The sequence below is a fragment of the Chenopodium album genome, chromosome 18 (genome assembly GCF_948465745.1).
Source record: "Chenopodium album chromosome 18, dcCheAlbu1.1, whole genome shotgun sequence".
Lineage (NCBI taxonomy): Eukaryota > Viridiplantae > Streptophyta > Magnoliopsida > Caryophyllales > Amaranthaceae > Chenopodium > Chenopodium album.
In genome coordinates this window covers 13,168,676-13,185,564 of record NC_137851.1, presented here as the reverse complement: position 1 = coordinate 13,185,564, position 16,889 = coordinate 13,168,676, and the positions used below count along the sequence as shown (strand labels likewise).

General features: G+C 34.7%; 1 protein-coding gene and 1 pseudogene across 1 annotated transcript; one reads left to right on the top strand and one right to left on the bottom strand.

Moving 5' to 3' along the window:
• Positions 1 to 1,322: 1,322 nt before the first annotated feature.
• Positions 1,323 to 3,865, top strand: LOC145593136 (putative pentatricopeptide repeat-containing protein At1g02420 pseudogene; annotated as a pseudogene).
• An 851-nt stretch (positions 3,866 to 4,716) lies between these two features.
• LOC145593135 (uncharacterized) lies at positions 4,717 to 16,648 on the bottom strand. The gene is made up of 10 exons (XM_081649646.1): positions 16,329 to 16,648; positions 14,444 to 14,503; positions 13,634 to 13,735; positions 12,589 to 12,665; positions 11,348 to 11,471; positions 9,644 to 9,708; positions 9,304 to 9,373; positions 5,886 to 5,961; positions 5,457 to 5,538; positions 4,717 to 4,976 (listed from the first exon to the last, which is right to left on the bottom strand). Exons 1-10 carry the CDS (start codon positions 16,378 to 16,380, stop codon positions 4,833 to 4,835), a joined length of 852 nt encoding a protein of 283 aa, XP_081505772.1. The 5' UTR covers positions 16,381 to 16,648; the 3' UTR covers positions 4,717 to 4,832.
• Between the last annotated feature and the right edge of the window lie 241 nt (positions 16,649 to 16,889).

The window sequence follows — 16,889 nt, the reverse complement described above, 5'->3', positions numbered from 1 at the left end:
GATTAGACGTTTCTTTGGGTTTGACTTGTAAGTTCTTAGGATTTAAACCATAGAAGTATGTTTTTTAGGTTTGAAATACATATCTTTTTATTTTTATTTATTTATTTTTTTATTTTACTTCCTCTTTTTGTATGAATTGTGTTCTTCTAAGACACACATCTTTAATTTTTTTTAAGAAGGAAAACGTGAGCCTAATATATTATTGCAAATTAAGCTCCGTAAAAGTGAAACGATTTTGGGGGAACAGACCCATACAAACATGTTTAGAACACTCATATGTGTCCCATCTAGCAGCTAGATGAGCTAAGGTGTAACCATCTCTTTTAACATGAGAAATCACAAAGACCTACACCTTTAACATTTATGAAACTAGTATTATTTGGCAAAACATACAATTAAATTTGACTTGAAAACGTTTGTCAAAAAAAAAAAAAAAAAAAAAAAAAAAAAAAAAAAACTTGAAAACAATCCAGATTAAGGATAAACCACAAAGAACGTGGACCACATGTTGCCTTTTCTTTTACTAAAATAGAAATTATGGGAAATATCATGTGATGACCATCGAGTATTAGTCTATCACTATTCATCTGGTAACTCCATAGCTAGGAGCCTAGGAAGCATCATGTAATGACCATTGAGCATGACTTCTGTGACCTTGTCGTACACTTTATTGTATTGGACTCATTAATTGACTTGATCACTTAAATTAAACAATCAATCACTTGTATTTTATAGTTAATTTCATCATAAATACATGCTTTTTTCATTTTTGGTCTAATACGTGTCGCTCTAAGGAAAAACAAACATCAGATAGAAATTATGGGAAACATCATGTAATGACCATCGAGTATTAGTCTATCACTACTCATCTGGTACTCCATAGCTAGGAGCCTAGGAAGCATAATATAATGACCATCAAGTATGACTTCTGTGACCTTGTCCCACACTTTATTATATTGGACTCATTAATTGACTTGATCACTTAAATCAATCAATCAATTACTTAAATGTAATTGTATTTTGTATTTAATTCAATCATAAATATATACTTTTTCATTTTTGGTCTAATACGTGTCGCTCTAAAGAAAAACAAACATTAGTCATGTGCACATGTACATTTATTGGGGTAAAGTTGTCCGCTCAGTGTAGATAAGCGAATCAAAGGCAAAATGTAAGGGTAAATTAGATAGGACACTGTAAATAAGAATTTCAGAATTTTTAAGCATTTCTAATTTAGTTCTCGATGCTTTTATAGGTTAGGGATATCGTTATAAAACGAGCGTACCATGAGTATGCACCCGACGCACCGGCTGCATAAAACAAGCATCGGAGTGTGAAAGGGGTTGGAAAAAACCGAAATGTACAATAGCAACTAGCAAGTGAAAGTGAAGAACGATTTCAAACCTAAACGAACCACAATACAACTCCCCCTCATTCCAACTTCTTCAGCCAACACAACAATGGCTCTAAAACTCTTCCATTATTATCAGTCGCCATTAAGGTATGCTCACTTCTCTCTTTCTCTCTCTTCTTTACAACTTCGACTCTTTTCATCAGAAGAAACCCCTTTAGATCACGAAGTAGACAAAATTTTTCGCATAATCAATGATTCATCTTCACCCCAGAAACTGAAACAATCCCTAAATTCAAGTGGGATTTCTTTATCAAATCAACTTATTGATAAAGTTCTTAAAAGGGTTCGTTTTAGTCATTCAAACCCACTTTTAGCTTTAGAATTCTTCAAGTTAATTGGAAAAAGTAAAGGGTTTTATCACACCCAATTTTCTCTTGATACAATGCTTTATGTTTTAGGTAGAACTAGGAAATTTGATCAAATTTGGGAAATTTTGAATGATGTTAAAAGGGAAGATCGTAGTTTGATTTCTCATAGAACTTTGCAGGTTGTTTTAGGTAGAATTGCTAAGGTTTGTTCTGTTAGACAAACTGTAGAAGGGTTTAAGAAGTTTAGGAGACTTGTTCCTGAATTTGATACTAATTGTTTTAATGCATTGTTGAGGGTTTTGTGTCAAGAGAAAACAATGGTGGATGCTAGAAATGTGTATCATGGTTTGAAGGGTCAGTTTAAGCCGAATGCAGTGACTTTTAATATACTTTTATCAGGGTGGAGGTCGTCGGAGGAGGCCGAAGAGTTTTTCGAGGAGATGAAGGAGTTGGGTGTGAAGCCGGATGTTGTGACTTATAATAGTTTGATTGATGTTTATTGTAAGAGTGGAGAGGTTACAAAGGCGTACCAATTGTTTGACAAAATGCAAGAGGAAGGGATTTGCCCAGATGTGATAACGTATACGAGTTTGATTGGGGGTTTGGGTAAGGCAGGTCAGCCGGATAAGGCTAGGGATGTGTTGAGAGAGATGAGGGAGTATGGATGTTACCCGGATGCTGCAGCGTATAATGCTGCTATTAGGAACTATTGCATTGCTAAGAGGCTTGGTGTTGCTTTTGAGTTGATGAATGAGATGGTGGACAAGGGGTTGAGTCCGAATCCAACTACGTTTAATTTGTTTTTTAGGGTGTTTTATTGGTCAAATGACTTAAAGAGTTCTTGGAGATTGTATCAGCAGATGAAAAAAGACTGTTGCTTGCCAAACACACAGTCCTGTATGTTTTTAATTAGGCTGTGTAAGAGGCAGGAACAGGTGGATATGGCACTTGAACTGTGGAATGACATGGTGGAGAAGGGTTTTGGATCGTTTTTATTGGTGTCTGATGTGTTGTTTGATCTGCTTTGTGACGTGGGGAAGTTGGTTGAGGCGGAGACATGTTTCTTGCAGATGATAAAGAAGAGACAAAAGCCAAGCAATGTTGCTTTCAAAAGAATTAAGGTGCTAATGGAATTGGCAAATAAACATGAAGCCTTAGAGAATCTATCACAGAAGATGGCTATTTTTGGACCACCTGTCCAAATTCGCAAGCCAAATGAGAACTTTGATGATGCCACAACTTTGCGATCAATTGCTCGTTGAGTTAGACTGAGACATGATTTTTTGAGTGGATCAAGTCGCAATGGCTTTTCTGTGTTAAAGTGTGTGATCCTTCCATGGCTTATTATGCAGCACATCCTTGATGTCAATTATGCTTTGATGCTTGCAGCTGTCTTGACGAGGAATATTTTGGTTTTTCATTGGCTCAAGAGCTGAAAGTGAAGCTGTTAGGGAAGGATGAAGAATTGTGTATTTTTTGAACGGTCATGGCATAGAGATTCAGGGGATCACATTTCCATCTGCTTGCATGGCATGCTGAGCAACGGTTGATTCACTGATGGCCAGCACTGACCCTTGATGCTGTTTTTAGGCAATGCTTGTCTCACGCTTTTTTTTTCAAATAAACATGTTTGTGAGAAGCAAGCATGGACCAATCTATCTCCAACTCCCTCAAGGCCTGTGCTTCCAGAATAGCTCAAAGTAGCAAACCATAATGCCAGAAACCCACCAAAAATCACGATATCTTCCGAAGTTATGGTAGTTTTACCCCAAGGGAAAATAAATGTGCTAGTTAGGACACCCTTTTCCCGCATAGTCGCATACCCATTGAATAATTAACTGTTTCTACCTCTTGGTTATTGCAACAAACATGCCAATTCTCCTCATAGTTCCTTGGTGGGCTTGCTGCAAATTCTTGGACGACCAAATAGAGCTGCTACGGTGCTACCAAAGAGGTTTAACGTGTACACATACTGGTGCATACTGCAGTAGTGCGGTACCTGCTATTACAGATATTGATTGATAGATCATTATATGTGAATGTAAACTACGTTTATGGAAAAACATTTAGAAGTCAGCAGGATGATCCAGATGATGCTGAATCACCCTAATTGATTTGCAAATTTTGGTCCCTGTTTTTGAGTTGTTTCATCTCTGGTTTTGATCATTTATATTCAATATTTCAGTTTATGTATCGTGAATTTACAATTGGTGCAGTGACATTCAAAACATCGTGTGATAAATTTGTGCAGTGGCATTCCATATATTTTTGTGTGATAAATAATGTTATGCATCGATTGGGAATGAACATTAAAAGGCTTATAAAACATGGCCAGATATGTAGGTAGACAGTTGAGTTTTAAATCAACCTTAAATTTTCCACTAGATTACCATTGAACATTCCTAAAAGACTGAAAAGAGGCAATAATAAAAAGAAACCTATGCTAAAGGATGATTGACTTTTTTTTTTTTTTTGACGGAAAGATTGACCTTTGATTGAGACTTCAAAATTGTGATTAACTATTTAAACATATTTGAAAATTCCAAACCCATACCAACCTTACATTTAGGGCTTGTTCACTTCAACTTAATTTTAATTCAGTTCAGTTCAGCTCCTAATTTCCTTCTCTCATAAAATATTCATTTCAGCTCTATTTAGTTCAATTCAATTCAGATCCAATCAGTTCAGTTCAGTTCAGCTCAGTAAAAGTGAACATGCCCTTAGTCTAAACCAAAGACTATACAGTATACGGTTGTTTTAAGGTGTATATACCCATGCCTAATAATTTGTTAAAAGTACTCCCTTAGAATTTTTAACCAAACTTCAAAAATATTCATATAACCAAGAGGTGCCATATGACACAAGATATGTAGAACACCATTTCCCTATCTCCTGAAAAGAGGGGATTAGGGGAATAATAAGAAGAAAAATAAGGGGGTTCAATGAAAGAGAAGATACAAAAAAAAATCAGAAGATACACATTAATGGAATCACTGTATGTTCGACATTCTGTAAGACATCACAGATTTGGCTAGGTTCCAGAATTTTGATTGAACAGAAGCTACGAAAATTGTCATTAAAATTCCTAAAATAGTTATAGATTTTATCTTCTATTGTGTTGTCTTTGTTCTGCTTCTCGTTGCTCTAGTAAACATGTCTTTGATGTTATGTGAATCTGTCTCTATCTTCACCTTTTTTCCCTGTCTCGCTGTCTTGGCTGTTTTCTTGTTAGTTGACTCTGCTCCTCCATTTTCCTGTCGACATCAAAAATTAAAATTTTCCATTATAACAAGCAGACATTTGTACACGAACCATGCATATTAGGTGATAAAAGAACTACTACGTAGTAATTAGAACGTGCATGAACTGTATGCTAAGATAGCTCAACAACGATCACCGTCGATCAGTAGCATTTGTAAGTCGTGTTTGGTGACAGGTTGACAGAATGAAGCACATTGTTATTACTTTATTAAAACAAATGCTATCATCATGATTCATACCAATAAAATGTTAATTGCATAAGGGGAGAAATTCACAACAGAAAGCACCAAAATATTGACAAAATACACTCAAATTGCATATTATATATTGTACATAAAATCGCTATTCATAAATTAGATACTACGTATTTAATAAGGGTAAGATGAGACATAAAGCTCTGTTAAGAAGATATTTTATTTTCTGATGCCTGAAACCCAATCATCCAGATTGGAATTTATAAGACATTAACATACCTGAGCTGAGGATTGAAGCACATTATCGGTCAGGGAGGAAGAATGATCATCTGCTTTCCTTGTCAAATCTTGTAAATTCAATCTGTTCAATTGATAAAAGTAAACTTAAAAATTAAAAGAAAAAAACAATTCCTAAGCATGTAACCTTAGTATTTCAGACACCACTACATTCACTTTCTATTTTACTAATAAGGTCAAAATTCTCATGACGGGTATCATTGCATATTGCATGTAAACTTTAATCCATCACCTTCAAAATCCATCACCCTTTCAATGGCAAATTTAATTACTTGACATAAGACATTTTCTTATCATTTGATCCATAATATAAACAAGGTTTGCTTTAGCCTTGCCCAAAACTCTCTTAAATTTCTGTTCCTCATTTTCCCTAATAAGTCCATCTTTCTCTTCTACATTGTCAGGAATTACCTTAGATGATTACACAAAAGTTCCACCCAGGGCTTGTCTCTCAAATATTCTCCCAGTATTGATACCACTTCAGCCACTGCAATTTAGTTAAAGTATTACTGTTAAAACTCAAAGATTTATAAAGAATAAAACCAGCAATTACACATGTTAGCTACTTAGCTAACAGAAACATATAAACTAACACTTTTGGCTGCACTCTTTCATGTACAAACATTCAATCAGAGCCATATTTCACGATAAGTAGACCTTGTGTGAACAGACAAATGAGTAGCAGTGCAAAAGGCCATCTCTTTTGGCGCAGAGCTTTCGCTGAGAGGTAGAGGTTTTTGCTAGAAATCAGATGAAATTCCTTCACATAAATAATAACAGAAGCACAAAGAAAGCAAATTTGTTGACCCTTATGAGGTTTTGATGATGATGTCTATAATTGAGCAAACTTCCACCTAATAAGGATTTTCTAGTGTTATGATGTTTGCAGCTGGGAGTTGAAGTAGGAACTGAAACAGAGGAACTTTAGAAGATCCAGGATGACAAGCAAAGTCAGAAGAAGAGTTCCAGAAAGAAGTTCTCTGAACATAGCTAGATGGAACTACAAGGAGTTCCCTAACAGGAACTTATCAACGGGTTGTAACGACCTGGTTCCGGTGTAATGTGGGAACACAACCTCAACAATCAAAGACCAGAGCTCGGGATATCAACCGAATAGGATGAACTTCATAACTTAGGTTGTATTAAAGATAAGTTTGTTTTCTAGGTTGATGTAAATATATATCTGGTTGATATGCACGAGACTTATTAGAAATTGGATAAATCTTGGCAAACTAAGTAATTCGTAAAAGATAAGTTTAAGTTTGTGAAAAAGTATTTTATTTGATTTTATCTTTTAAAATCTAGTTTACTTGGCTTATCTTTTTCATAAAACTTTTATCTTTTTATAAAACAAATTTAACTAGATAAAGGTTTTCAAAAACGTGAGTCTGTTTTAATTTCAGATTTAAAATGATAAGTTCGAATTTCTGTTTAGCTTATCAGTTTTCCAAAAACCCTACTTTGTCAGTACGGGAACTTCTATAAATAAAGAAGAAGTACTTCGAAGTAAAGTGAGATTTTAAACGTGAAAACCACTTAGTGCTTAAGAGTAAGTTTGCCAAAAGGTTTAAGCTTTATCATTTTGATTCGGGTTTCATGTGTAGCTTTCCATTTATATATTAGAGTGAGTCTTTGTGTTGTAATTGGTTTTGTGGTGTTTGTGAATTCTTGACAATTCACGTTTGAGTTAGAAGTTTGAATTCTCTAAAATTCGTGTGTTTAGGAGTTTGAAAGTTTCTAAAATTCGAGTGGTAGCTGTGAGAGCACAGTAAGTGAGCTTCAAGTGGGAAGCCGAGTGTAGGCACTCCGGGAGTGCTGAGTGAACCTAAGTGGGACTTAGGTTGGGTAGGATAGGGTCCTATCAGGTAGCAAGTCTGTGGTGGAACTTGTGAGAAAGGTCTGTGTTAATAGGTTGTAACTAGGAGTTCCCCTATTATAGTGGAGTTTGTTTGAAAATCCCGAGAAGGGTCGAGGTTTTACTTCCAGTTGGGCCCCCCTGGAAGGTTATCTCGTAAAATCTTGCTGTGTTCTTTAACTTCCTTTATGTTCTGTCTTTAAATTCCGCAAAAGTTTACCTAATTGGAACCTACTACTATTCACCCCCCTCTCATAGTAGTTCATCTAAACTAACAAAATTGATTGTTCATAAGAATTTAAGGAAGAAGATAGAACTTGTATTGATTGATTAGTATAATCGAATCAACTACAAGCGGTCACAATTCGAGGAGTGGACTAACCTCCAAGCAACAATATGAAATAACAACTTTTTTCTCATTATTAATACTACCCCTGATTCTTTTCTCAATCCTCTAACAGTTTCTCACACTACTGACAACTTCTCTCTATAAAAACTTCTGACAATCCCCCACCATACTACCCTTGTAACTGTTCCACCTCAAGTCAACCTTCCTTTTTATTCATCCTAGATTGAGCAGTGGCCTCGTTTGATTCCCTGCAATTTTAAATTTGATGTTTAGTTAGATATCAACACAAGCTTTGTTGAGATGTCCAAGCCTGTGGATGATTGTCCCCAAGGTACATTATATGTTCCTTCCCTTGGTCAAGTTTGAAGTCCATCATAGAGTTTCGGTGGGGTTTTGAAAAAAGACTTTCTTTTTACAGACTTCTGCCACAACTTATCCATAGTGAAGAAATATGCAAGACAGAAAATTAGGTGAAACGGTCTATCTAGGTTCCTAGATTCCAATGCCTTTACTAATTTCATGACAGTCTAGTATGGCAAGCTGATAAATCTGGGAACTTTTAATTTTACACAATTACGAGAAAATATCTTCCAAAATTTCATGTTTCCAGTTTATTTGGATACCAAGGTTCTTCTAAATGGTATGGCTTTTGTGAGGACAGAAATTTGGAAAAGATACACTCTTTGCGGAGCTTTGTCCCTTGACGTTTGAGTTATGTCTTACAAAGGTACAGGGTCCAGGACTCATCTCTTGTGTTGTGCTTCTTTGATAAGCCGCATGCAGCCATGCAGCTTAGTCAATTTAGTTTTTGAAGGAGGGAACTAAAGGTTCCTTCCTGGTGCACATTTATAGCTGTGATATAGGTGCTTTGTTTGTAACATAATGACCACATCTTGTACAAAAAGATTCATGGGGCTGAGGTGTTATAGGACCAAGGTTTATGGTTGTTCACATTTCAATTTCAATTATAAACTCACTATTAAACACAAAAGTAAGTGATCAAGCAGATTTAGCTCGTTGAGACCAAAAGACACTGCTTTGGCTTCTACTGTGCAGAGCTCGAGAGTGATCAACTTATTTGTAGGACTAACCCTTCTAGAAGTTTATATGGAGAGCAAATAGCTGTAAGTCTGTAACTTATTCATTCTTGTCCTATTCCACCAAGCTGCTCACGCAACAGAATTCGCCATACATTTTCCTTGATTCCACCGCAAAACATGCACCCCCCCCCCCCCCCCCCCCTCCTTCCCCTTCTCTCTACCCATTCTCCCAACCATAAAAAAAATAAAGAGACAAGAAAATGAAAGAAAAATGTGATAGGGATCTGCCTCATATGATCCAGATCCTTCACTACTCTATAAGTTAACTAGCAGCCAAACCCTATCATATTGTTAAGCATTTATTGAACCATTTCTATAAATTGTGACATCCTCCAGGATAACAATATTAACAACCTGGATGCCAGCAAATGTTCACAGTAATTACTTTCTAGTTTTCTTCTCAAAGAACAGAGAAGTTCCTAATATCATGCATCAGAAATCACTATAATGACGACCTTGCAATCAATATAACATTCAATGAATTCTACAGTGAGCCTTGAGCATTTTGAATATACTGATTCTTACATGTGTGTTTGTCATCCTGAGCAGCATAGTTCTTGTCCAGTGTGAGTAAAGTCTGTTTTAACCGGTTAACCTGCAGAGGAAAGAAAAAACATCAGAACTAATAATAAGTTCTCAAATCCAGCTTCACTAGATTAAACAGTGAGAATTTGATCCCCTTAATACAGATAAAGTACAACCAAAGCTATAAAAACTTTAGTTTTTAGACTCTTAAACAATTTGACCCCCAACACTAGCTTATGCCAATCAAACATAAAACTACCTTTTGAATTATTCAATGAAGCAAGACATAGGATTTGACTATAAGCACCGTTATGCTTTAGAAGTGACAAGATGGACACACCTTTGCACACAGCCAAGCTATAACCTTGGAATCATCCAGCCTAAAGAACTTTGTTGATCCAATATCTGTTCATAACACGAAGTGATATATCATGTTATAAAAAAATATAAAAAAATAAAAACAAAAACAAATAAGTGATATAGTTTTTGAAAATACGGCAAAAAAGATAATTAAATACAAAAATAAAGTCATGCCAATCGAGGCTTCTACAAGGACAGAAATTAGCATATAGCGAAAAGACTAATTCCAATTTGCAAGTCAATAGTGTCAAAAGAAGCTTGCAGGTTTGATCAATATAGGCCATTTATTTATATAGCTGCAGATGATGAATTATTCAACAAATAACATCTCTCATCTTGATGAATTATTTGCTTACAAGTCACAACCAGGGAAAACTCATCATACACACATATCGGAGGTTATTGATCATCAAGAAAACAGTTTACATGCTTTAACCTGGATAGCAGCACTTAGGTCTTTGCTCTACAGCTATCCAACAAAGATTTCACACTTGTCTCCAAGTTTCTGAATGTTTTGTGCTTAGTAGGCCCATAAGAGAGATCACAAGTCACAAACTCAAATACATTTATTTAATTGAGGTGTCCGAGATATCCCACGAAGTCAAGCAAGCAGCTGCTTCTTCTTCTCGCAAGCCTGAGCTGCTAATTGAACCTCGTCAGCAACGCTTTAATACTTCCCTCCAAACTCCACCAGAGTAATCAATTATAAATTGTAAATGCTCAGTAGTTCAATAAGCCAAACCAAGTAATACACTAATGGGATCAACAATTATATTCCAAGTGAGCATTCTTTTCAAGGTAAGCAGTCTATGGTATACAGCCTAATGATATAAAGCTTGTCCTGTTTCATTGACATAGCCCAAAACGACTTACTGATAGCAGATATATCCAAGTAATAATGTCAATCAAGTTCCAGCCACCAGAAGCTACGGAAAGGCACATTTGCTTCCATGAAATAACGAAGTCCTAAAAGGTTTTGATCCAACATTTCACACAAACACACTGCAGCTTATTTAACTTGTTAAGCAAGTAGATGAAATATATAAAGAATGATTTTGAATGACAGGTATTATTATCTCGCGAGTAGATGTATCATTCTAATCTGGTTGCCATAACACCCAAGAAATTAAGATTGAATTGGGATCCTTGCTTTGGATGTTGTCCCCTCACTGTGAAAGCAGTTGTTTTGTAGTTTCAGAATTCTGCTGATCCCAAGTACTCCATCCCTCTCTATTCATAAAGTACGTGCACGAAAAAAATATCACTCACTCCTCCAACTATACTCGATAAGAAAGATTTAAGAGGTTCTCTTATGTACCCTTCTAATGATCTGAGCACCAAGTTGAGACAAGCTAAAGACTGCCTTACATTTTTCAAACACGGTCCATTTCTTTGCCCAGATACTGGAACTCCTAAGTCCTAAACCCCAATTCATATGCAGTACATCACTACAAAGATTAGTCAAGGAATCCAAGGATAGGTGACACATGAGTTTTAGTGTAAACATGGAAGAGAACTACCACAAACTATGCAAAAATCTATTATTTTAATGCTAGAAACAGCAACTGCTGCACATAGAAATAATTATAGCAGCCGGCAATTGAGGTCTAGTATGATAGCAAACAAATAAAGAAGTATCACAAGTGGGATGAAAAATTAAAGTGGAAATAGTTTAATCAGTGACCTTTTACTTCACAAACAACACCCATAGATTTCTCAATAACTGGTAATAGATGATGATATCCAGGATAGCCGTCAATATAAATTATCTCATCTAATTGTCTGAATTTGCCTGGATCATTCCCCTTCTGTGTCCATAAAAAACAGAATGATTAGAAAGAACTGCAATGAGAGACACAATATCTGAATTGATTCATAAATGCGTTCCAAAATGATCAACTTTTAGAGAAATGTCCTATCATGCAATACTTATGAGACACAAGTAAAAAGTTGACAATATAAATGATATATTCATATGTTGGCCTAAAAGTTAGATGACTTATGACACAGTAGGTAAAATACAATGCTATTTGTTTTAACTAGGCTAAGAATGAAAGAAATTGCGGAGTGTAATACTACAAGCCATCGCTAAGATAAACAGACAACACACAAGGTTGGCCAAAACCCACTTGTTAAGTAAATAATAATTTCAAGCTCAGTAAGTAAATGAGCAGAAGCTTGAACACCAAATTAATAAACTTGATTATGCCCATGAACATACAAATTAATACATTCATGAACAAGATTGGCCAAACCTCACTTGTTAAGTAAATAATAACTTCAAGCTCAGTAAGTAAATGAGCTGAGCTTGAATACCATAGTACTAAACTTGTTTATGCTCATGAACTTTACAATAGTATGTTCTTTTAATGTATATTATCAAACTTTATTTACTAAATATGTTGATTTGTGAATTTCTTTTAAAAAATTTATACATCCCCTCAGTTTGAGCTCCGTTCGAGATCAAATAAATCAGGCAAATGTCCATGGAGTCATGGATACTCCACTACTCAATCCGATTTGGTCTTAATTGTATCTTTTTTTTTCTATTTACAGCCAAAACATATAATCTCGCATTTTAGTGTTGTGCAGTACCTTAAACATGACTCAATTCTAAACCACTAGAACAAGAGTGGGGAAGGGACCTCAATCATATATTACCCCTTAGCGAAGTTGGAAGCCTGATTCCTGAACTAACTATTTGGTCAACATGAGCATACAACTAAAGGACACTTGTATAAATTCCCAACCATGAGTACACTAATGCTTAACTGCCCAGTGCCCACACAATATTGTTTAAACCATAGGATAATAATAATAATAATAATAATAATAATAATAATAATAATAATAATAATAATAATAATAATAATAATAATAATAATAATAATAAAATAATAATAAATAAATAAATAAATAAGGTACCTTCATTCGAGCATCCTCAAATATCGGAAGCATGATGAAGACTGGAGCTATGGGTGTTGATATATACAAGCCTCCATCTGTATTGATATTGAGATACAGAAAATAAGCAAAGTAGGTTAAGATTTATTTAGCAGAAAATTTCAGGGTAAAAGATGAAAAAAAATTAAAGAAAATGAAATTAGGAGAAAGAGGAGCTTTGAAAGATTTGAATATGTTTGATTGAAAACAGATCTATACATTTACTGCAGATTCACAGGCTATTCTTGACAGTCCAGTTTATTTCAGTAAGTAAAGATATAGTACATGCAACTTTTAAACACAATATGACCATATCCACTATCTAATGATTTCAAACACAGGATAAAGAATAATTTTTAGAAGATTTCCAAATGCCCTTGAGCTCATTAACATTCTATAAATCACACAAGTCAAGGATGGTGCTTGCATATTTTCAGAAACACACTGATAATGGCATCAGTTATTCACTTATTCCTTACTATCAATCCTAATCAAAGTATCTAAATTTATACTCCCTTTGTTTTCTTAAGTTCTACTTACTATCCATTTTCATCTGTTTACCTAAGTTCTACTCACTTTTACTTTATTCCTTTCATGGCAACATTTTATTCATTCTTTCTCAACTACTACCCCACTTTGTGGAGCCCAATTGTATTAATAAATCTTTTACTCTCTATTTCTCTCCTCTTTATAGCAAATGTAGTCACATGTGTGGTCTCCATTTTCACTTTTCATTGGTTTTTGTATTTCTACAGTAACAGAGTAAAACTTGGGAAAGCAGAGGTATTATGTACAAGATCATAGGTTTACAAAGAAGCTACTCTTGATAAAGTTTATGTGTGTTGTTGTGACTTGTGAGTGCTTATTCCAGAACTCAGCCCCCCCCCCCCCCCCTCCTCCAGATTAGAGACAAAAAAAGAGATGAGGGGTGCATTGTATTAACTCTGTATTGAATAGCCCTATTGCAAGAAGATTGCATAGACTACTCTACTAATTCAGCTGATAAGGGGATTCAAGAATATATTACCTTCGCAGACATATTCCCCTAAAAACCATGAGGTATAGGATTTTTTATACCACTGGAATTCATGAAGACCCTCGTTGATATAGAGATAATTAGCTGCAATTCCTGAAAATTAATCAATAATAAAAACAATTGAAGTACATTAGAAGTTGTAGATTAAGATCTACTTAATGATGCAATGAAGTGCCATCTATTAGAAAAACTCAAAGGTTGCTTCAATGCATCTCTTTTGTGCATGTGGAAATGAAGGCCAATGCTCTCAGCATATTTGAATATAATAGAAAGAAAGAATTTAAAGGTAGGAAAAAAAAAAAAAAAAACTCTGGAAATTCATAATATGACCAAATTAACCTGGACAGAGAGTTTGTCCTTCCAACTGTCTTCTCGTTCTAATTCAAAACCCATCAATAAGATTTAATGACGGAAATAATAAGCTTTCAATCATATTATCTGACAATACATAATCCCACATTTCCATCAAAAAGACCCCAAAACCCCAACTGATAAACCAATAAATTTACTGCTTTTGTGTTGAAAAACATACTTTAAAAATTAAAGAAGCAGATAATCTTCCAAGATAATAGCAAGAGGAGCATCAACCAAAAATTACAAGCCTTACAGTGAAAAGGGTTAACAATCATGGTATAGCAATAACAACAACAATGGAAAAGAAATTACATATAATCATAGCACCTGTTACTACAAGCAATAATGACTATAATAAGATAAAGTCAGCTCTGCAATGTAGTGATCATAGAGCCTTGTTTCAATAACACAACATAGGATGCACTAAACTATATTTCTGAATATTACCAGATTTAGGATGGCGTAGAGAGAGCAACTGCCCTGCATCTGTCCCAGATGTACCATTGTCTGTGGGTGCATTAAAAAATGTTAGGATATGAAAACAGTTGAACAGCTTTTTTTATCAAGGTTATCATATTTACAGCAACATCACTTTGAGGAGGAATGCATTGCAGATAAATTTTTAATATTTAAGCATGATGCAACAGACCCAAGGTAAACAGTATCAGTAAACATAAGGAAGGTGCCAAAGTAACAATTTCAACACCTCTATAAAGAGATCAGCAAGTGCCCAATCACAAACCAAAAACACAACATTTCTGTTCTAATACTCTCTCCATTTTATTTCTTTTGTTCTATCCATGTTCCATTTTAGGTTTTTCTTTTGTTCTATCCACTTCTACTTTATTCTAATTTTGGTAAACACTTTTACCGTCATCCCCTTTATAATGAATTGACAAGAAAAATGGTAATTTGAACTGCAAAGGGTTTAAATTTGCGCTTTTATAGTGAATCAAAGGTTAATTTCGCAAAAAAAATAATTATTAATTATCTTGTTTGGACTATGTATTGCTGGCTTGATTTGTTTTGATTGTGATTGAGGGAGATTAAAGTAAAGTGTTCGTTCCAAGGAGTGTTTCAAATTAGGGAAAATGTTGAATGTTTCCACAAAGGGTCTTCAATTATCATTACTTCAAAAATTATTTTCATGTTATTATGATAAATATGTCACTTGAGTGAAGAAATTTTCAAGAGGAGTAAAATTTTGGGGGGGGGGGGGGGGGGGGGGGGGGGGGGGGGGGCATAAATGGAGCTTCTTAACAATTATAGTCAATCGGTAGTGGTACCCAAACAAACTTCGGCATAAAGGTAATGTTTACACCAAATACTTAAAACATTTTGGCACAAAAGTTGACAGCTAAAAGGCAGTGGTTCGCAATATTTTTCTCAATAAATTAGAAGCATAACACAATTAGTACCTTCTATATTCATTGTATAGCCATCAATTTGAAATTTACAAAGTTCATACTTCATACGCTACAAAGACTAAGAATATCAATGTTTGGCCATCACAAGTTCCCAGGTAAGTGAAAATTTCATCTCTATTTGCATACACAGTAACCCCCACCCAACCTAGGCAACTAGGCCGGAACCCATTGGAGACAATTGAGTATGGTATGGTATAATAAGGTCATTAACAGAAGTTTGTTGTGCTGAAGACTACATGCATTTTGCACAATCTCAGTGATTTGCTCAGAAATCGTACCTTGAGCCATTTATTCCACATGAATCATCTAACAACTTTTTTTTGGACAGAACATGTTTTATAAATGATATGTAATTCGTTAACTGAAATCAAATTCAGATTATACACTATAAGATGCATGAGGACATTTTTTGAGGTACTACTCGTAGTAATATCAATATGACACAAAATGTCATATAATCCTATGATTAACCATTCCCTTTAAAAGTTCAAACCTCGACAATTTCTACTCGTTTGTTGTTGTTCAGTTGTTCTAATATAAACCACTATGTCTCCACCTTAACTACTTTAACCTTTCTCACGAAAGCAACTCTTCTTATGACCGACCTCGAAAATGCTAAAAACAAGCAACTTTAAGCAAAAAGAATACACTGATGCAATCCTTTTTATCATATAAACACATATACTTGCACTATGTTTAAAAGAAAGATATTACAATAAATAATCAAACAAATGCAATTAGCTTCAAAACCCTAACTTTGTCCAAATACAAATATTATGACTTTCATACGAAAACTAAGAAACAATCACAATCTATTATCTAAAGCACATATTATTAGAAATCTCAAAGGAATCAAAATAAATTGAAATAAAAATGCACAAAAATAGGAAAGAATTTGGGAGCACCTGGGGCAATGAGAATCCGAATTTCACCGTCAGAACTTTCCCACCAATTCATTTTGCACCCCTTTTTTTATCAAAATCAAAATGGGAAGTTGGCAAATTGTACTAATATGGAATAAACCCAGAAAAATTAACCTAAAACCCCAAAATATAAATTGATATTTTCTTTAACAAATTGTTGTTTGGAGAAATTATGGATCGTAAGATGACATTAAGAGCATAAAAATCAAAGAAGAATCAGATAAAATAGGCAGAAATTGAAGGGTGAGTGAGCAATTTTTTTGGAGAATAGTAGTCTAGTGAAGTATTGTATCAGTGTTGGGGCAAAATGACGGGGTTCAGGTTTTCTTTGTTAAAACTTGGTTCTTCTGCGCGCCAATGTCATCTTTTTCCCGCTTCTTTTGTGTTAACTTATTTACAGAAATGTGATAAATACTTTTTTATCTGGAAAATTTGTAAATAATAATTTCAACTTTGCTGTATTTTCATTAAATAATCTCAATTTTAGATTATTTGAAATGATTCGAACATTGGGAGGTGTTAGCTTTTTTCAATCCCAATTAT

Bases quoted from the DNA above. Each gene is read 5' to 3' on its own strand.
- LOC145593135 (XM_081649646.1), bottom strand. From the start codon at position 16,380: ATGAATTGGTGGGAAAGTTCTGACGGTGAAATTCGGATTCTCATTGCC. The intron at 9,709-11,347 runs GTCACTGATTAA...TGTTATGAACAG, and splicing joins TGTTGTTTGTGAAGTAAAAG to ATATTGGATCAACAAAGTTC. The intron at 5,539-5,885 runs GTAATTCCTGAC...TCAATTGAACAG, and splicing joins CTTTTGTGTAATCATCTAAG to ATTGAATTTACAAGATTTGA.